The sequence below is a fragment of the Anas platyrhynchos genome, chromosome 22 (assembly GCF_047663525.1).
Source record: "Anas platyrhynchos isolate ZD024472 breed Pekin duck chromosome 22, IASCAAS_PekinDuck_T2T, whole genome shotgun sequence".
Lineage (NCBI taxonomy): Eukaryota > Metazoa > Chordata > Aves > Anseriformes > Anatidae > Anas > Anas platyrhynchos.
Genome location: NC_092608.1, coordinates 4,996,696 through 5,017,994, shown reverse-complemented (window position 1 = coordinate 5,017,994; position 21,299 = coordinate 4,996,696). Strand labels below are relative to the sequence as shown.

The 21,299-nt window shown below is 40.3% G+C and overlaps 2 protein-coding genes across 5 annotated transcripts in view; one reads left to right on the top strand and one right to left on the bottom strand.

Annotated features, from left to right (window-relative positions):
* Positions 1–21,299, top strand: part of MTOR (mechanistic target of rapamycin kinase) — a 65,067-nt gene that overhangs the window by 19,407 nt on the left and 24,361 nt on the right. For all 3 annotated transcript variants that reach the window (XM_027443000.3, XM_072026894.1, XM_072026895.1), the window contains 3 exons: positions 16,001–16,076; positions 18,160–18,299; positions 20,964–21,064. In XM_027443000.3, coding sequence (XP_027298801.3) covers positions 16,001–16,076; positions 18,160–18,299; positions 20,964–21,064 — 317 coding nt within the window. The remainder of the gene's footprint in view (positions 1–16,000; positions 16,077–18,159; positions 18,300–20,963; positions 21,065–21,299) is intronic.
* On the bottom strand, positions 276–7,175 carry ANGPTL7 (angiopoietin like 7). Of its 2 annotated transcripts, none has more exons than XM_005021278.6 (5): positions 6,445–7,175; positions 4,625–4,728; positions 4,095–4,289; positions 3,041–3,239; positions 276–1,803 (listed from the first exon to the last, which is right to left on the bottom strand). In XM_005021278.6, the coding sequence occupies exons 1-5, from the start codon at positions 6,821–6,823 to the stop codon at positions 1,634–1,636; spliced, it is 1,047 nt and encodes a 348-aa protein (XP_005021335.4). In that variant the 5' UTR covers positions 6,824–7,175; the 3' UTR covers positions 276–1,633. The 2 variants fall into 2 exon arrangements, with proteins under 2 accessions (XP_005021335.4, XP_005021336.4); XM_005021279.6 differs by having other exon boundaries at positions 4,625–4,725.

Sequence of the window (21,299 nt, the reverse complement as noted above, 5' to 3'; positions counted from 1 at the left end):
TGATTAAAATTCCAATAGAAGCCACAGGAAGTGGAAAGGATGAGGAAGTTTTCTGATTTCCACCCCTCACCCTTCAGGTTCTAATTTCTTGGAGTTGCGCTTTCTTGTTTTTTGTTTTGTTTTCTCCCCTTCCATATTCTTTCGTCCTTTGTCCCCCGTTACATTTCTGAGGAAAAACACAGAATTCAGTGTGTTCCCTTTACTAGTATCAGTCATTTGTGCAGCTGTTACCTCTGTATCAAAAAGCAAGTTAAGGAGCAAAGACTTGAAGTAAGTCAGGGTTAAAAATGAAAGACAATTTTTTATTAGAAATTAAAAAGTTTAGAAGTTTTTAAAATCCACTTTATAGACCACGGTTAAAGTAGTTCCAACTATAGTTCCATGCAGTTGAAATTTACAGTATTAATAGTCAAACGTACATAAAGCGGTTCCCGAGACACTATCTCCCATTTCACACAAGACTGAACAATTTAAATTAGACTCAAGTCCTCTGTAAGGTGAATAAAAATATTAACCATAACTATCTTTTCCAACGTATTCAATCAACAGTATAGCTATGGAAGGAGTCTTTGTTTTTTAAATATTATTTGCAGCACTGTGTTATATAAGGGAGAAACAACATACTGATTTACAACGTGAAATCTCTTAACTTTTAATTGGGTAATATACAGAACAGATTTTATTATTTCTCAGTCTGGTATATTAGCATATGATTTAATAACTTCTGGTGTGTAGTAGTATTTTGCTTTTTGGAAACGTTGGTTTTAAGTGTTGAGTTTAAGTTGAGGTTGTTGGTTGGGTTTGGGATTTTCTTGGCTAACTTACTGTTCTCCTTGTCCTAACTGACATATAGCACACCTGTGTTCTAACATGAACGTAATTTGATGGCAGCCCAGGAAGCTGCATTTCAGTTGTCAGGCTTTAGGCGGTCTCTGAACAGGAATAAGTATTGCAGAGAAAAGTCCTTCCTCCGCAGTTCTGCCTGCTGAATGCAGCCCTCTGTGAGGCCTTATTTGAGACAGTAGCTGGAGATAGCAGTAACACGTCAGGAGAGAACTTGTACAATATTAGTTTATCCAAAGTTTTTTAGCTTAATTTTTTTCCTCTGTGGGAATGTAAGCCATTTACCATGCTAAAGAAAGGACATCAAGGACAATTCTCATTGGTGAGTCCTTTCTTTAGAAACCACTGCCATTTTTGTGATTTCAGTCCCTCTTGAAAGGAGTTACTCAGCAATGTTTATTCTAGACACTGATGGAATGGGAACAAGGAGGCTTTCTTTTTGCAGTCCTTGTGTAGCTGGTTAATGCAATCCGCTAGTTGCAGCGCTAGTGAGAACACCGGTAAGTTTTCTGAAGGTGCTGTAAGTGCGGGAGGTATTTTACATTTTGTCCTAAACTATTATAACACAGTATTTATCCCTTTGGAGGGTCTTAAGAGGATGAGATAAGTTTGAGCCCTGATAACACTAGTGAATGTCTGGTGTTTAGTGTTCCTCAGTGACTGTGTGTGTACATAGTTTGTAGTTGTTGCGCAGATGAAGTGGACAATTATATGGTGGGTTTCGTGTTGACAGCTGTCCACCTTCTTGGTAGTGGCATCGCTTAGCTGTATAATCAAATATTGCTTTCTTCTATGGCTTGAAATCTTCTGGTCGGATCTTCATCTCAACCCTTTTTAGGGAATAGGTTGATCCATGCCACCCGTACCAGGTGATACCATCCATGTTTTTGGTGTGTTCTCCTTTGCGGTAGTAAACCCCATTCAGATTGGAATCCGTGCAGCAGTTGTACCAATATCCACCTTTGCAGAAAACAAATTAACAGATTCCGGGTGAGCCATTTATTTAGAACAGGTATGTTTTCTATTAATAACACGAATTATCTCTGTTTGCTAAGGAAAGTGTCCAGAGTGCATATTTAATTCTCAGTCTGTGGCCCTAATACAGGTAAATGGAAAACTTAACATAAATACTGAGTACATAGAGGCTTTACAGTCAAACAGTTAAATTAGTTCATTAGCTTTTCATTTAGTTGATTGTTCCTCTTAAAATATTTCCTTGCCATGTTTCTGTCTCTGACTCTGAAAGTTAGCATAGGAAATAAATTTGGCTTCTTAGTATGGTCACGTTAAGGCCACTAGAAGATTTCTGGACTGTCACTAAGCTGCATTATTTTGGGATAGATATCAACAGTTTTATTTGTGTGTCAGACAGGGGTGGAACAGAAAATTTTAAAGTGTAAGGTGCAACGGAGAAAGTTATATGAGGTCTGTCACAAAGATGAAGATAACAGATCGAATGAAGAGTGTAACTTCCTGAGAGGTTTTTAATAGAGTAGAAATAGAGATTAGAATTCAGGTTGAACCTTGAGATGGGCATAGCTCCCCAGGAGAGTATTTACAAGTCCCTAATACTTGAAACTTCATTAAAATATTTAAAAACAAAAACCCTTTTAGATATACTGAAACAATTTCCTACATCATTGAATTGCGCCAACATCTGAGATAGTCTGGCAAGTAAGCCAGTAATAGGCTGGCTAACAGTATGTGGATGTGAAAGTGGGCACTAAATAATTCGAAGAGCACTGATGTTTATAACATACAGGCTGGCTGTGCTTAAATCATAGGATCATATCACAGATTCATAGAATAGCTTAGGTTGGAAAGGACCTTAAAGATCACCTAGTTCCAACCCCCATACCATGGGCAGGGATGCCACCCACTAGATCAGGCTGCCCAGGGCCTCATCCAATGTGGTTTTGAACACCTTCAGGGATGGGGAATCCACAGCTTCTCTGGGCAACCTGGTCCAGTGCCTCACCACCCCCTGAGTGAAGAATTTCCTCCTAAATTCCTCCTAATTTCCTAAATGAGCTTTAACAGCTGGATCTCACGTGTAACTGACAAGCATGTGACCAGTTCTGGAATACCTTTCCCTTGATTTTGCCATCTAGGTGCTAGGTATTTTGCAAGAGTCCTGTGCGCTCAGCAAATTACCCAGGCAGCTCACTGAGGCCACGAAGGCATTTGGGTGCTTTACCTTTACGGAACTGGGCACAGTCATCCACACACTTGTCGTTATCCTTGTCCTTTGTGCTGAAGGCTGTGTTGTTGTGGTACCTGAGGGAGTCACGCCCTGTGTTGCCGGTGTAGTTCCCCACAAACAGACGGTAGCTGTTTAATTCATTGCTCAGGGTGAATTGCTTGTACTGCGCATAGCGTATGTTACCTTCCCAGTCCTGTCACAGAACAGTGAGGAAATAAACCTTAGAATAGGTTTGAAAATAATCCACAGTCTAATGATATACAGCACACATTGCATGTCGTTTCTCAGTCCTAGGTTTTTTATGCACCTTTTCTATCAGCAGGAATGCACTGCTGAAACTTCTCTGCTAAGACAAAGAAACTTCCCTGAGCCAAGCCTCATATTTCCAAGTCTTCTCTGCACTGATAATAAACAAGATGTATGGAAACCTAGTGTGCACCTCATACATTTAACACCCTTGTTTGATAGTGTGCTGCCTCAAGTCACTTTGTTCTCTATGAAAGAGCAACTTCTAGATTTTCAGCTCATCTTTTCCCTTGTACATGGCCCATCCTTCAAAGATACTGTGCCAGCCATAAGCTAGTACAAGTCAAAACCAAGCCATTATTAGACTGTAGAAATTTTGGGGGGTAATACAATGCAATCCGTCTTGTACACAGACTGAAAAGAAGCGCTGCAAAAGGAGAAGACTCAGCCTTTAAATCTTTATCAAATACATAAGTGAATCTTTAAATCTGAGGTGGTCAGCAGGTAGATTTCTGTCTGCAGTGGATTCTGCAGGATTCTCTAGAGCTCATACATTCCTGAAGATACAGTCTAAGTAGACTGAAGGCTGTACTAATGACTTTGCTTGCTGGAGAACATAATTTTGCCTTGTCCTTGAATCTGTTACTAGGTCCCTCCTACCTTCTTCTCCTATAATTAAAGCATGTAGATTCCTTGTACCTTCTATAGAGATAGGAGATGGTATCTGCTACAAAAGAATCACTTCATAAAGAAAGAAAAGAAACACTTCTTTGGCTGCTGAGACTGAGAGCTAATTAATTACCTCCAACTCCACTCGCAGAACAGTGGGCCGTCTTGAAAGTCGGTAGATGTTTTCATTTCCTAGCCAAAAATCTCCCCGAATATTGCCAAATCCTTCCTTGTACTGTTTCCAGTCCCTATTGAAAGATGTCAAACCGACTTTACGTCTTTGGATGATAGTCCAGCCACCTCCATCTGTCTCCATGTCACAAAACACCTAGAACAGGGAAAATGTAGTGCTTACCAGTAGGCTTAGGAAGCTTAATTTCTTCTGAAACGAGACAAGAAGCAGTGCTGTTCTAGATTTCACAAGTTGAAGAACTTTCTGTTTTGTTTAAAAGCTTTTTAACAAGAAGAAAAATTCTGCTATCTGAACTTTTTCCATTTTTCCTACTCAAAACTACGTCCCTTCCAAATTTGCCTACATAAAGATGGTGGTTCAAAGTGCAGGGCATCATAACTCATGCTCTCTTCCTTTCTGTAGTAGATAAGGGTTTTTCTGATTATATTTCAAAAGACATGCAATATACAGTGTGGACTTGACATCCTTACCTCCAGCTCTGGACTCCCCAGAAATTCATCAGGAGGTAGCTTGTAAACCCCAGAGATTCGGTAGTTCCTCTGATAAAGTGACGAGCAGTCATAGACAGCATCTACTTGAATCGGAACCAGAAAGTAAGAATCTGAACAGCAAGAATAACCCCCCTCCTATATGTACAGTTTCTGTAATGCTTAGTTTTAGTACAAGGAGTAATTGAGAGAAAAAGACTTCCTGCAAGTCTGTCTTCCTGAAATGCTTTACTTTTGATCGATGCATCCATTAGAACGAGAGGCGAGAGCACTGGGACCTCAAGTGATGTGTTTGTTTGGTGTGTGTGTACTGTTTTTTATTTTACCTCTCTTATCCAAAGAGAGATCTTAGTTTTCTTTTCATATTGCATGTGTGTGTGTTTTGGAAGGTAAGAAGGTATTTATTTACTGTCCTGTCGTCTGTCAGTCCTCCCCTTGCCCAACCACCCCCAGAAAATAAAGGCTTATCTGGTAGAATGGATAGGCCTGCTGCCAGGTGCCTGTTTTGATTGTGTGCTTGGACAGGTTAGCTGAGTTTGTGGGTGAGGCATATTAACTTAGCAGTTTTTGTACCAGAGCCTGTGACTGAGGCAGTGACTTTTAAGTTGCAGTCAGTCTCTGCAAGCCTCCTTTCCTTCCTGTGCAGGAGCTGACTTGAAGCTGGTGATGTGCACAGGTATTCTTCTGAGGAAGATAAACTAGGTGAAGCAGGGCTTTATCCATTCTGACAGTTTTCAATTCAGTACAGACTAAACGTCTCTTACTTGGTGGATGGAGTGAGACATGTCTGTTTAAGTACCTTCTGGGCCAGTTTCTTCTGTGTTATTTTTTCCATACCTTTACTACAGCTCCAATGAGATTCATTCATGGTAAAATCTTTAAGACCTACTGTAAACAGCGAGTGGTGTGTCAAAACTAACCAAATGGAACTTCTTGCAAGCAGAATGTAGTGAATAGATTTAGAAGTTTTTTTCTTTGCATTAAAAAAAATAATCCAAATTATATATATATATTATTTTTTTTTGCAAATGCACTCATCCCAGATGACAGCAATTTTTTTAAAGAAGTTTTAATCTTGTTGAAATTAATTTCCTTTTAAAAGAAAAGCCAATAAAACCTAGAAATTTTTTTACAGGTATGTGAGCTACAGAATGCACCTGCATTCCACATTTATTACAGGCCTGTGCAATCACTGTGTGCAATAAAATCTTCCCCCAGGGAAGAGAGAATTTTTGAACAATTTAAATGTATTTTGGCTAGGCTTGTATTGCAGCTTGCATCATCTCTACCATTGGATTTTTGAGAATTATTCAAATAATGGATCACACTTTTACTCTGGCTCAGAGATAATCATAAAGACACAATTACAAATCTACAGTGATACTTAGAGATCATTTCTAATTGTTTTATGTCCCCTTATCAGCACTGTGAGCTCAAAGGATATTACTGCCAGAGCCATTCCCTGACAAAGCCAGCTCCCTTTCTTGGAGTGGTACTTCAGTGCTCAGAAAATGAGGTATTAGACCAAGTTCATCACTGTGTTAGCACACTATCCTCAGTTTTTCCACTCCCTGATAACAGACATACAGGTAATAAAATATAGCTGGATCTTTGGACATCTGACATGAAGTTGAATTGCTTTTCCTCAGGATCACCTGCCTATGGAAGTACTTCAAGCAGAAATATTCAGAACGCATACTTGATAATCACATTAGTGGGACATGCTAGCATTAAGAACTAATTATTATTTAATTTTTTGCATTAAGAGTTGCATCTTGGGAGCTTGGAGTCTCCCTCCTTACCAGCTGAAGTTTGTGTGACCGTCTGAGCTGCCTGGAGTTGCATGATATCTATCTGGTTGTTCATTTCAGAGTATTTGCTCTCAGCATCAACGAGGCGGGACTCCATCCGCTTGGTGCTTCCTTCCAGCTCCATCACTTGCATGACCACATTCACCCAGTCACCTTCCTGCTTCTTGCTCAGCTCCTGCAGCATTCTGCTCAGGTTGGCTACTTGCAACTTGAGCTCTTTAATCTCATCACAGCAGCCTGTCATCTTGGACTGTGCATTCCCATTGATCGTCCTCCTTTTGGGAGGCTTTTGCAGCAGTGCTGGATAGATCACCACAGACACGGTGATAATGCAGAGCCACGCCAGCTGAGCAGTCGATCTTCCTGGCATTTTTGCTTACAGTAACAGAAAAGTTCCAGCTGACTGCAAGTCGTCTGAATGCAGCTGGGGTAGGTATGAAAGTTTTAGCAAGTGCCACAGCAGGCTGGTACCTAGCTTTCTTCCAATGAAGTGAGTCTCTGAAGGTGGAGCCTGAAGAAGCAGCCTTTTTTCAGACCCCTCCTGTCAGAGTCTGTGCACTTCAGAAGTTTGTCTCTGAGCATCTTAAATACTATTTTTCTGTTTACTTCCACTCCCCTGGAGCTATGTGGAACTTTCTGGCTCCTCCCAGTTCATCTGTTCATATCAGGTGTTTACAGAGTGAAATTGGAACAGGTTTCAGCCCAGAAAGGTTGGGGAGAGCCGGCAAGACTTCACTCAGCTCTGTCCCAAAGGGGTGTGGAAGAGGGACAGGAAATGAGGAAACTTTCCAGTAATTATTGCCTATTGGATTGTAGCCCTCTTGGTGACTAACTCTGGCACTACACTAACATAAGAGCCTTAGAGGTCCAGAACGTGAAAAGTCTGTCCAAACAACATGAGTTTTAAAAAGTTCAAGGAAGGTAGCTCCCTAGCAGGTACCCCTAGCTGCAACAAGTCCTACTAACGTATTGCCCAGAAATTGTGTGTGGGGTAATAACTCTATGCAATATTCCTGCAATATTTCTTAATTTAGGGAATATTTTAACAAATTCACCAGTTTAGCATCTAATCCTCCTCTCTCTGGACACTGTTTCTGAAGTACTTGTTTTGTGGAATTCAGTGCTGGTCTTACCAGAGAGGGGATATCTAAGGGTGGAGTGCACAGAAGTCTGCAAAATAGGGAAATCAAAACCCATGCTTCAGTTTACCCATAGTGGACAAGCAAGAGGACATTAATGTGATAGACAGTGATTCAAATTGACAGGAGATGGTTGTGTTTTTTTTTTTTGCCTTTTTTTTTTTTTTTTTTTTTTTTTACAGGAACCAATCAGTCTAACTCCAGTGTACTGGAGGCTAGTTTATTAACACAATTTTAAGAGAGGAAGATCATCTGTGGGTAATTAAAATGCCCATGGCTACGTAAAGTCTAAAGAATTACTGAATCTTTAGACATTCAGAGTATAGGTCAAACATCAGCTGACAGAGATACAGAGAGTTCCCATCTCTGCTTTTATATCCTTGAACAGTTAAAAAGTTGAGTATAGCTGTCTGAAGTAGAAGAACTTCTTCAATGGGTGCAGCCTTTTTGCAAAAGGTCTACAGCTTTTGTTTTAGATCCTTGTGGATGTGTTGTTTGTCCGCAGCTGGGCTGTTCTGCAATTGCAGTGCATGTGGGTTCTTGTATCTCCTCACAAAGCTTCTGATTGTGACAACTGGCAGATAAGATGCAGTGAAGGGGTAAATGCCGTGAAAGCTTCTTGGTGTCCACGAAAACAAAGTAAAGCTAATCTTGCTTCTTTTACAAAGAAAAAGAGAACAAACGCACCAGATGTATTTTGCCATCTAGATTTTTTTTTGCTTGTCCAAAGCGGCTGCAGGATTTCTGCTTAATTAAGATTGCTTAATTAAGCATTGCTGATCTCCCATTCTCTTTTTTAGAGAAATGGGAAACATCATCTAGTTGATGCAGTTCCTCTTCCTTTGTAGCTTTGTTATACTTGTTGCTAGATTTTTTTTGTTTCACCTCTGAGTTGCACCACAGCTGGCAAATGGCTTTTCTGTGGAACAGAAATGAGCCTGTTCCCCCTTCCCCTGGGTGCAAAGATTTGGGAGGATAAAAGCATCAAAGTACTGGAGGGGTGGAACACAAATACAAATGTTGTGTAACCTTGACTCCTTTCTAAGAGGAAGAAGAGAGGATCCTCTAGAGGGGATCAGAATTAGAGATCTCTAAGGCAGCATGGGTGTCTCGAGGTTTGTTGTGGGTGACTGCCAGTGTGCTGTACTTCAGGCAGAAACCCTTTAGTCTGTAGTATCAGCTGGTGGGGCTACCGTGTGCTGTCGGTGACCTGAGGTATCACCAGAGATATATGTAAGTAGAATTTCATTAAAGTACTGAGGACACCTCTGCTTAGAGCAGACGGTTGGCTTTAGTCACATTCTTGTCATGGGCATTCCAGAAGCCTTCCATAGCAAAATTGCTTTACTCCTTCAGACCAGAAAGTGCCACTGTGCACGGACGAAAGCATGACCTTTTTGTTCTGCCTCTAATCCTGTCTGAGCCCTCTTCCAGCTGGAGCTTCTGTCATTCCCAGGGGCAAATTCTTCTCAGGCTGCCTGTGATGAGAAACATGTTTTTGTGGAAGCTGGAACAAAGAGCAGGACAAGCCAGACTTTGGCTACCCCACCCCAAGTAGTCACCCTGCTAACACCCCCATCGTATTACATAGTACTCCGATCCTCTCTGCTGCTTCTCTAGCTTACCAAAACTACTCTTTGTTTTGTGCAGTCTGAATTTCCCCACACGCATGCTCACATCATGAGGGGCAAATCTAGAAAAGGGTAGCCACTGTCCTTGCATTTCCTCTTGATTTGAGTTTTGGAAGTACTAAGCATTCAGGCAAGCTCCTTGTTGCATCCAGATGTTACAAAACAGTGCAGAAAGGCTTCTGAATCCCCACTCTAAACTATTTAATTGAAAATGAGTCAGACAGGGTTTTATTGCAGATTTAGCCCCTGAATAGTGTATCCTAATGCAAGATATCTTTCTCCTGCATACTTTGATTTGCCTGTTTTAAAAAAGATATACTTATTTGCTCTATCATTTTGTGTGCTGTTACACCTTACAGAGAACATTATGCAGCACTGGAAAAGAGCATAAATCTTCACATCTGTCATTACTTTCGAGGAAGCATTAGGAGAGACTTGGACAGACATCTCTCTTGGCAGAGACTTCAGCCTTAATGGAATTTGACTTCTTTTAGTATTTGAATCTCTCCCTGTTGTGTGGAGAACAGAATAGCCGTCTATTAGGCAGCAGTACCTATTCATGCAAGTCATTGCCGTATAAGATCAGCTGTAGAAGTTGATGATCTATAGGAATTGATTCCACTGGTGTGTACTGGTGTATTAAAAAATAAATAAATGAATCCTGAATTCAAGTTGTATTTTGGAAAGTGGCATAGCTGTGGGCATATCTAGGGAGAAACTAGTTCCCTGGTTGCTGAGTAGGTCTTTGTCCTACTTTTGTCTTTCCCCTGGCACTAATAGAGAAATCTAGTCAGAAATTAATTGCCTTATTTTTCTTCCATTATATTTTGTAGGTAGCGATACTCTGCTACATGGTAGCTAAAAAGATGAGCTCTCAAGGTCAAGAATATTAGGCAGGTCCTTTTTAACTTCATTAAGGCTGTTGGTTTGAAGTGGTTGGGAGAATTAAGTCTAAACATCATCACAGTTAGCGTGTATCCTATGCCTGTGATGTTGGTTGACGTTACCTAATTAGAGAAGTGTATTAGTATTACTTAATTAGAACTAGATATCTGGCCCCAGAGGGCCAGATTAAATTAGAGGTGGGTGTAAATGACTGCCTTCTCTGGGAAGTTGTTCTGGCAGGTGTATGTGAAGCCAAGAGAAAGAAGAAGAAAAGCTGTGCCCCATGGCTGTTTATTTGGTAGCTAGTCATTGCAAAACCCTTAATATATATCCGGCAAACGCTTCGAATTTAGCATTCCTGGTGCTTGCTGAGATGGCAAAGACCCTCAGCAGCTCTCTGCTGGCAGACCTCAGAAGTCCATGCTTTGCCAAGCTCTCCGAAACTCTGCTTTTCCCTTCCAGACAGCCAGGAAGCGTGAAACTGTTTACCTCTCTCTTTAGAGATACTCATAAATGTTCTATCATTTACTTTGCTAAAGCTTTGCATTAATGACTAAATCCCTAGTAAAGTCAAATAAAATTGTAGTGTACTGCAGCTAATTATAAACACCTGAAGTTACTTTGGAACCAGTGAAACGAGAAAGGACTTGATAAGAAACGAGCTATGTACTTCCTACAATGACTTGTGTTATTTCATGTTGATCTAATAGATCCTTTCTTGCATAACCAACACACAAAGACTCTTTCCATTTCACCTCTTTCAGCTAAAAATCTTCCTTGGCTATTTTTTGCCTTCCCTCTCTTCACTGACTCTGGTTAACAAAGAGTAGGCGATATAAAACATCTTGCAGCCTGAGTAGCAGTGCTGGTAAGAATTGTCTTATAACAATTATCACTGCTTTTCCTTTCAAAGCTTGTGAATGCCCTTCTTTGCTTTGCAAGTATTTGTATCAAGATTGAGAACGTGGCCAACTGTAATGCCTCTGAGCATGTGGTGCACTCTTGTTGAAAAGGTGAGGTGAGGGGCTAGCCTGGTCTGCAAGGCAATCAGTCACCACAACTGAGCAGCTCATTGCTGGCAGTGTTTTCTCAAATCTATTCATTCCTGGCATTGGAATAATTTTTAGTGGCATGATGGCAATGTTGTTTTTTGGATTGTTGGGGGCTGGGGGTACAGGACATGACACAGGGCACATTTGGTTGTTTTCTGAAGTTTGTTGAATCAAGAATTCAGGGATGCCTGAACACAAATAAACTGTAGAATTGGGGAAAAGAGCCTATAAAGCCAATTTCTTGTGCCAGAGGATTATCTGTTCCCCAAAGTATCCGCACTGTATCAATGCCTTCCACTTCTAATCCCGGAAGCAAGCCCTCAACATTTCAAAAGGAAAAACAGGCTTAATTTAGGTGGGTAAAATCTGAGAGATAGAGGTTTAATTTTAAACAGAGTTGGGGAGACTGAAAAAGAAGTTTGGCTACTTGTCCAGACATTGCATACAAGCTGCTTTATTGCAAAAATCAAGTTCTTCTAATAAGTTCTGAGATGCTTTTCAAAGATAGAAGATGTGTGTGTTGTCTCACAGATAGGCTTGGGACCTCTTGAAAAGGTTTTATTATTAAAAAAAAATATGTTTAGGGAAGATGTGTAAGTGTTCAGTCTCTTGAAGATTCAATATATTTTGAGTGACAGAATACCGTTAGAGACCCTCAGAGATAATGGATGACTGGAAAGCACTCAGGATTGTACAAAAGAGAATATTTCTAGTAAACATTAGACATCATGCCTGCATTTCATCAAGGAGAAAATCCATCATTTGAGTGTTTTTCCTGCTGAAGCTGGTAAAATTGTTTTTTGTTCCCAGTTCATGTCTGGTTTCTGTTTAAACAGCCTTTAAAATATACAAGCAATAGGAGTGTGTTTCTCTTAAATAACGTCCTTCTTTTTGTGATTCTAGCTTAGAAGTGAATGCTGAAAACTTACGTTTTTATTTGATGTCTTAATAGTCAAACAATAGGGTCATATAACCTTTCACTGCTATTAAAGTAGCTCAAGACTTTTGTCCCAAGATTTTTATATCAGTAAAGCCTTTGACACCATCTCCCACAGCATCCTCGCAGCTAAACTGAAGCAGCGTTGTGGTCTGGACGATCAGGTAGTGAGGTGGGCTGTGAACTGGCTGAAGGGAAGAAGCTGGAGGAGCTTAAGCCTTTCCTGAAAGTTGACATATGTAACATATGACCTGTCAGGCCTATACCTAACGACTTCTAAGAAAGGGAATTGTCATCTTCTTTTACATCCTGCTGCTGAGCCATCGTGTTGGTGGGTAGTGTGTGGTGTTGGTGGTTGTTTTTTGTTTTTTTTTTTTCTTCTAGGTTCTAAACAAAACCGAACAGATTAATTTGTTCTTCCCTTATTGAAGAACTGATCTTCACCTTAGTATTAAACTTTGTATTACCCAGAATTAGGAACAACTGCAAGGACACCACCCAGTAAACAAACACTTCAGTTACTCTCTGCTGGATTAGCAAGCAGCATTGTTTCTAAAATGCTTCCACCTTGTCCTTTAATCCAAGAAGACTGTAGGAACTTTTTCCAGGTACAAGAAGAACTATATCCTCCTGACGTCCAGCAGCAACACTGTGGCTAAAGTCCCCTGGAAACTCTGCCTGGCTGGAATATTAGTCCTTTGGGGCTTTTTTTGTGTGCAAGGATGCTTTTCTGTAGTGTTATTCATTCTGTCCAGTCCCCAGCGCAATATCTAGAAAACAGCTTTGTAATGGTTTTAAAATGTTGTAGAATTTAGGGTGATATTGCCTGAGCACAGGCCTCATTGTATCTGCAGGGAGAGGGGCAATGCTGTAACCGTGGGAAGATGAAAGGGAGGGAGCACAGAATGGCATGATTTCTGAACAGATTTTGAATGCATTAGCAGAGCTCCACATGGAAATGCTTTTCCAAGAGAAGTACAGTCTGTTGGCCCACTATCAGAATTTGTATGCAGAGTTGTGGGTCTGTTAAAAAAACACATTTATCAGCTGCTGCAGCAGTGATTTTGGGGACCTGTCAATATCTGTCCAATGATCAGAGCACACTGCATCCCACAGATGAGAAAAAGCAGAAATCCAAGCTCTGTTAAAACAAACAGAAAAGCCACAAAACCACAAAGTCAGAACTTAATTAATCCACAAACCATTGCATATTCTTTTGTGTATAAGACTGAAAAGCAAAAAGATGCTGTGTTTACCAAGGTTTTATTGCTCTGAAGAAAGTCTATGAATATTCAGCCATATCAATAGAAGCCAATTTGCATGAATCTTGCTTTGGAGGGATTTTTGTATTCTCCGTGACAGTTGACATTCTGTGTGCAGGTCTGTTTTTGCCAAAGCAGTAAATGTTTTCTATTCCCTCTATTTTGTGTAAGCACTCTCTTAATGTGCTATAACAGTACACTAAATATCTGACAGCTTTCCCAGGCAGTGGTTTATACTAGTCTATAAAATTACTTATCTTTACTCACCGTGTGGGTTAGATCACTTATTACAAGAGTAATTTATGGTTAATAATCACAACGCAGTGTTGTATCTCCTGTTGTGTATTCTTTTAAAGCCAAATCTTTCTCCTTTCTCTTTTCTTTCCAATCCCTTTCCCTAAACCTAACAAGACAAAGCTTTGAGTATGAAACATTTCATTCTACTTTGGACAGCCAAGTACAAAACAAAAAAAAAAAAGAGTAATTGAGTGCACCAGGGAGCATTAGCAAAAGTGCAGTACTAATTGTTGTAGAATAAAAGATAACGGCCAATTTGTCAAGATGCGTTGACAGGAAAGATAAGTTGGAAGTAATTAACTGTCTGACATACTGGAAGTGATGTTCCTGCCAATGGCTCTCTAAATTATCAGGATATGAAATGTGACAGCCATTTATCACTTTTACGAGGCTCTGCTGTCTAGCTTTCCCCTGGGAAGCAAGGAGTAGCATGTTCTTTGACTGTTGTGCTTTAAAAAAGGCAGGGATGTACTCCAAGTGCTTCCCATTTTTGGGTGCCTATCTTCTAGAAATGAGACTGTGTTATGGTCTTAGCTTGACTAAGCCTGATTTGAAAAAGGAAATTTTATTTGACCTTTCCAGATACCCATAGCGTGTCAGCAAGTCCGGCCCTTTGGTTGTTGGGAAAGGAGACTGCAGGGACAGCAGAAAAGTAGCACTTTAAAACTTTCTTTTAATGTTGGACTATAAAGTGTTTTGTAGCATGCTCAGCTGTTGGGACATCACTTTGAACAATTTGCACTTGTTCTCCAATGCCAAAAGGAAAGAGGAGAGCAATGAGCCAGAGACTGTTCATAAATAAGCTTTATAAAATAGCAGGAGCTCGATTAAAAAGTTATTTTATTCTTTAAAGAGGCATCGAACTAAAGCACTAATAACCAAGCACTGATGTGGAGACAGCCGCTTCTGACTGTAGGGACAGAAGGGCAATGTGTGTAACTTCATAGGACGGTATGATCGTTGGTGAGAGCTGGCGTGATGGTTGCTGTTTCTGGCATGATCTTAAAAATTAGAAAAATAAGAATACCAGTATGGGTGTGCACCAGTGCAGAGGTATTACGTGAAAGAACATTGGATTGAATCTTTTCATTTTCTTGGGGACATTTTTCAGCTGCTCTAGTGATGTAGCTTTTTTTTCCTGGAGCATTAAAATCTTGACTGATTTGTAAAGAAGTTGGTGGTCAGTTTAAGAGAAGGGGAGGGATCTGTGCTGTAAGGTCTTTAGTAAATGCAGCTGGTATTTGATTGCTGGAAGGTCTTGTAGGCACAGAGGTGGATAAGATTAAGAAAAAGTCTCAGGAGGAAGTTCCAGCTTAAGAACATGAGATTCTGAGGAAATTAAAATGAAGAAATAGAATATGAGAAGCAGGTGCAGAAGATTTGCTCGAGTCCCTTTCTGCTCACTGTGTTAAACCCTGTTTGAATCCTTAAGTTTAGTGGTAGAAAGAGGAAAAGTGATAGCCAGGGAATTAAAACAAGGAAAAGGTCAAAAGAATCCTTTCCATCATAGTGGCTGGTGATTCTTTAAAGATGGAAGTCTTTCTTTGTAGGTATGCTCGCATGCATGCTGATTTGGCAATGTCTGCACATTGAGTACCAATAGTTATATGCCCTTCTCTGAAATCAGTTGTGCACAACTATGAGTTTCTGGGCCGTATGCTTGCCTCTTTGTGAAGTGGATCATCATCCTACACATCTACTTCCAAAAGAAATTATGAGTACTATAGGAATGACTTTGTATCGAAGTTCTTTTTTTTGCAGAGAATCCAAATGGAAATCTTTTGAATCAGTAGTCAGGAAATGCTCTGTGATCCAGTTTTATTTCCAGCATGTAGTGTGTTTGGTATAGGCTTTCTTGACAGTGCATCCAAGAAGCTAGTTGTAATGGTAAAGAAAAGCTAAGAAAGATTTCCATTCAGGTATGTTTTCTGGTGATAGGTGTGTACTCTGAATTCTTGTTCATGTCAGAAATCCCAGAAGTCTCACGTTCAGCCTGAGGTTCTCCAGCATGACTTCTTGTCTTACACTTCTCTGATAAATTTTAACTATTGGGAACTTTTCTCCTTCCTGTGCAGACTATTTAGAATTGATAATCATACACAGTCACTGTTTTGTGTAACGAGTCCTGAAAATATATGTAAGGAATATATGTGCACCTATTGTTTTGCAAATAGTCAGGGTGTCTCTAATGTGGTAAATGATTCATTTACTTAAAAGTTTGAAAGAAAAAGTAGCGTTTCATCAGTATTTCTAACTGACACAGAGAATTATCAAGGAGAAGCTCATACCAGCGCCTGAGCGCTGCCAGCTGTGTTAAATGATCTTTCTCTTTCCACCTCTGCAGCATTAACAATAAACTGCAACAGCCAGAAGCAGCTGCTGGGGTACTGGAATACGCCATGAAGCACTTTGGGGAGCTGGTGAGTCCTGCTGGATAATTCTGTTCATCATACCTAATGTTTTCTTTGGGGCTTTTTTGAGGGGGAGAGGGGGCCGGACACGTTCTGTGGTTTTTGTTTTTAAATTAATCACGTTGAGGTTATAGCCCATCTTGTAATATTACATCATTCAGAGTGTAGGTCCCTTGCTGCCTATCGGGAGGTGCGCGGTGCTCTTAGCAAGCACTGTATAAAGGGAAGGTAGCTGGGGAAGTCCGCACCCAGAGCTAGGCCCTGCAGTTCCAGCAGATGTGCAGCTGGAGGAAAATAAGACCTAGATCATCAAATGCTGTGCTTAAAATTAGTTTAATAATAGCTTATTGCTTGTGCAAGAACCTGATCTGGGGAAGAATTTCACAGCTATAGCTGACAATGCAGGTGTGGGAAACCAGCAACTTGACCAAATAAGTCATTTTATGTGAAGTCTGTTTTTCCTACGCCTTGGGAAAGAAGGGAGTAAGTTCCTGTTCTAAGCTTTAAATGCTTGAGGGATTTTGAGAAACTGCATCAACACCTTCCAGGTAGGAATTTAACTTTAAATTATGCCTCTTTTCTCCCTCATCTAGGAGGTACGTGAACCTATCAGAGAGTTCACAGATGGTATTTTTCAGAGTAGTATGTTGGCTAGTCCCTTACGGCTTTGACTGTTCACAGAAAGAAAACAACACTCTTCTGTATCTGTGTCTTTCTCTTTGTGACTTACCTTTTTTCCTTCCTTTTCTCATTAATAATAATTTCATTTGCATTCAGGGTCTCAAGTATCCATATTCTCCTGACAATTCTACTCTGTTAAAAACATTATTTTGCACTGATAATTCTTGCAGTTCCTTAAGGCATTTGGGAAGAGAAGGCAGCGCTGGGAGCATGGTAGACTAGCGTTTTTCATTAGGAACCACTAGCAAGTGAGAACAGGTATAAGCACAGAATGGTGGAACTCAGTCAGACTGAATTCCTTTGGTGTTAGGGTAATGTGAAGTTTCAACCTAGACTGGAAAAAGAGATTCGTTCTGGTAGAAGAATGGACTTCAGACAATCTTTACAGCTTCTTGTGATTCCTGGGGCGGATTGAGCAGAGCAGATTGTTACCTAATTCTGACCTCACTTTTAGCAGTAATGTAGTTCAAAATGCAGAGTTTCTCAGAATAAGCAATGAAAAGAAATTAAGAGGGTCTGCAAGCTCTACTTTCAGGAACTTACTTAAAATATTATGACTGAGCTGAGAAGTTAAAGGGCTGCTATATAAACATCCCAAGTAGAAGACCTGGCATGCAGAGCGTGGTTTATATTGATTTTGCCCGCAGGGCTGGGAAAAGAATCCACACTGCAGCATATGTCAAGACATGAGCTGCCAAGGGCTGAGCAGAAAAAATATTGGCAGAGATCAGGGTGGAAAAAATATCAAAAAATCAAGTTGTTTTATTTCTTGAAAATTAGAAACAAAATCTAGAAACAAGAGAAAGGTTTGTGCAGCTGATAAGGATTACCACTTGTTTTTTTTAAGTCTATGTTATTAACCATAGCCTTCACTTGTAAGGGTTATCGTTAGACCCCAACATCCTGCCTGCCTGCCTGCAGTCTTGGAAAATGGACTAGCAGTAGCCAGATGCACTGTGTGGTTTGTGTTTTTTTTTTTTCCTCAGTTCATCACTCCGTTCCTCAACACAGGACTGTTCTTCTTACTTAAGCATGTGCAACAATAGTAAATGAAATATTTTATAAATTTACCATTTTTCCTATTTCCCGCTTTTTCCCCCTTAGTCCCGTGCTTCAAAATGAAAAGCCTCTGGCACAGCCCAGCTACTAAGCTAGTACTTCAGTGTCAGGGAAAAGTGGTGGATGATGTTGGATTCATCTCTCTGGTAAACCTTTCTGTGCAGGCTGGGTGATACTTGGAATCTGTGTTTTCTCTGTATCAGAGAAGTCCATGGGGATATTTAGAATGAATGAAGGGCTAAATGATCACCACAGAGACAAGATTTTCCAGGAAAAGTAGCAGTAGTTAATACAGAATGGTGAATGCAAATGCTGCTATTTATTCTGATTTTTTTTCTTCTCTGTCCCCCAGGAAATTCAAGCCACCTGGTATGAAAAGCTTCATGAATGGGAAGATGCTCTGGTGGCCTACGACAAGAAGATGGACACAAACAAAGATGATCCTGAGCTGATGCTAGGACGGATGCGTTGCTTGGAAGCACTTGGAGAATGGTAAGGGGGAATGCCTGGAGATAGAGAAGAGGATAGTTATACTGGGTAGTCCGTCCTTTATTAAGATCGTCTGCAGCCTCTCCTCTTGCTGTTTTATATTTCCTTCTAGTTTCAGAAATTCAAGTTATCGTACTTCTTAAAAATCTTGCCTAACTCTTCTGTGGTTGCCATCACTTGGGTGATTTTTTTTGCCTGAATTCCTTCTTAATACTGCTTACCTAATAGTTCGAGCATTTCCAGCAATTTCTTGCCCTTTTCATGGTAGTCAGAAATGGAAGTACTATCTCTTAGTGTTTGGGGATGGACTGTCTGATAAGTTAAGGTCTCTCTTAAAGGGAATGTGCAGCCTGATCATCAGATCAACTCCATTTTTAAGAGAAAGTTATTAAATAGAAAAGACCTCTCAGGAAATGTTAACTGGGCAGCATTTGTCAAAAACAACCATAAAAGGAGCTTGTCATGGCCCTACTTTGTAAACTCTATTATTAAAATAGAAGAGATTTCTGCATTTACTTGTGGTCAGACCTTATGCCTATCCAGAACACACAGTCTTCTGCACAACTGCTATTGAAGTTGTCTGCTTCCCAGTAATCACCTGGGGTAAGATTATGCTGAACAAACTGCTCCCACTTTAAAATCCTCTTACCACCTCTTTTGCAGATGACTGCATTTTTTTTTTATTATTGCTCTTCTCTTTTAGTGCCAATTAAGCATTCCCTCTGTGTGGATATTTGGGTTTTCAAACCCTGTGTAAATGTGTGTTGTCAACATGTAACTGATTAGAGTAAGTTTTCATGAGAAGATGACCTGGTAGTGACTTACAGCCTACTAGTTAAGTAGGGGCTTCTGTTTTTCTCCCCGCTACCCTCAATTCAAAGAAGCTAATTGGAGAAGACACATCCTGTGCACTGCAGTGTGCAGTTCTACCCAGGGGCATAACTGATTTGGTTCAGGAGCCGCCTTTTGTACTGAACTCTTCGTGTCACTAGAGCTCTCTGCTGATGGGTCCTGACGTGAACCCATGGGATGGCACAGAGTAAGGAGATTCCTCTTCACTAAAGTCACTTCACTGTTAGAGAAACGGGGCTGTTTGAGAAACATAATTCTGACACCATTTTCTACTGTTTTTGTTTCTAGATGACGGTGAGGCATATTGGGTGCGTGTTTTTTTCAGTAGGAAAAAAAGTATTTTACTGGGCAGTTTTACAGTCACCTTTTTCTAGGAAGTAGGCAGTTTCCAGCAGGCATTCCTTCCTCCTGCATAACAAATATTTGTGTGACGTACCCTTTCTGAGCCTTCTCCTTTCTCACAAGTTAGCAACAAATATATTACAAAATAATTCCGTTCTTCTGTGGAAACTAGATATTAACTTAAACATGTTCTTGGAGACAATCTTACAAAGATCTGTGAGTTTGTCATTATGGATCTGTGTTGCATCTGTATGCAGAATAGTATTTTTGTGTATGTTTTCCTTCACAATGCGGAAGTGCCATTGCAAAGTGCTGTCTGCTACCTCGCAACTGACTACAGAGACATCATCCCAAGACTGAGGATTCCGTGGTTTGGTTTCTGATACTCTTCGGAAGTGTTCAACATGATTACTTTGTTCTGTTAGAGTCTGCTTGGCGTAGTATGAGATTTAATAGATACTGCAGAGCACCATTATTCCAGTACTCTGTGCAGTGACATTTTGAAAATACAGACAAAATTTTCTTAGCCATTTGTCTTCTGATGTAGTTATGTCTGCAAGATCCATACGACTTTATTAGCATCTTGATTTACTGCTGTTGCTAAGTTTGGCTTGTTTTGTTTATTTGTTTTTTTCCTGGGCTGTTAAGCTGTCAGGATGACTATCTTGCCTGTGGCAGCCCGTTGGGTCTGTTTGACTAACTGATCTCCCTTTTTGGGAGGGGAGAGGATGACCATAAAGAAGGCAAGTTGGCAGCTATTTCACTGCTACAAAGAGTATCCAGCCTGAGAAATTCTGGAACTGCATCACCCACAGTAATTGGTTTGGTTAACAGAGCATTCACAGTTGGTTTAAAAGACGCAATATAAAAAAATCCTGATCTTTCCTCTCTGTTGGAGATGAAAGATTCAGAGTCCCCTCTGAGATCTTGCCATGACAAGTCTTCATACTATGTTGCAGCAACACTGATTCTTTAATTTCAGTTTTCAAACTCTGTGTGTTTATCTAAAGTGTTTGATATTGTGAGCCATTCACAAGCTACTCAGATCATATATTCCTTGTAATGATTCTTGCAAAAAAAAAAAAAAAAAAGAAGTCCCTTGTTTGGTGACTTCTGTGGTTTTTTTGTTTGTTTTCCCTCTTGGAATATTTTTTTTTCCACTGGATTTATGGGCTGGATTTGACAGATCAGTTCATAAAATAGGCATTACTAACTGCTGAGGAGCAAATGCAAACTATTGTCTGGATTTGTTTTCTAAGCCTAGCAAGTTCTTAAATTATTTCTGGATGGTAGGGTGTATATTATCAGACTAGTGTGTCTCAGTTGGCCAAGAGAAAAGGCAAATCCTGTTCTCCACTCTGCATAAAAAGAATTGGGGCTGGTTGTCTTCCAGTATGTGGAAACTGATTGTTTAACAAGACGTAATTCTTAGAAGAGGCTTTTCACTGATTAGAAATTGTGGATTCTTCTTAGGGGCCAGCTCCACCAGCAATGCTGTGAAAAGTGGACACAGGTTAATGATGAAACTCAAGCTAAGATGGCGAGGATGGCTGCTGCTGCTGCTTGGGGTCTAGGTGATGTATCCTTCCAGCTGTGCGTGTGTGATAGCATATGACAGCCAACACTAGAAGCACAAATAGTTTTAACAATTGGAACTACAAATTATAAGAAACAGATGAATCAGCACAATTATTTACATTGGGATATGAAGCAGGTGTCATTCAACACTGAAACCCTTTGGAAAACCTGCACTCACATAAGGTCTTCCTGTACAGTGTCATGTAACAGAGATTGCCTCATGGGTCTGAG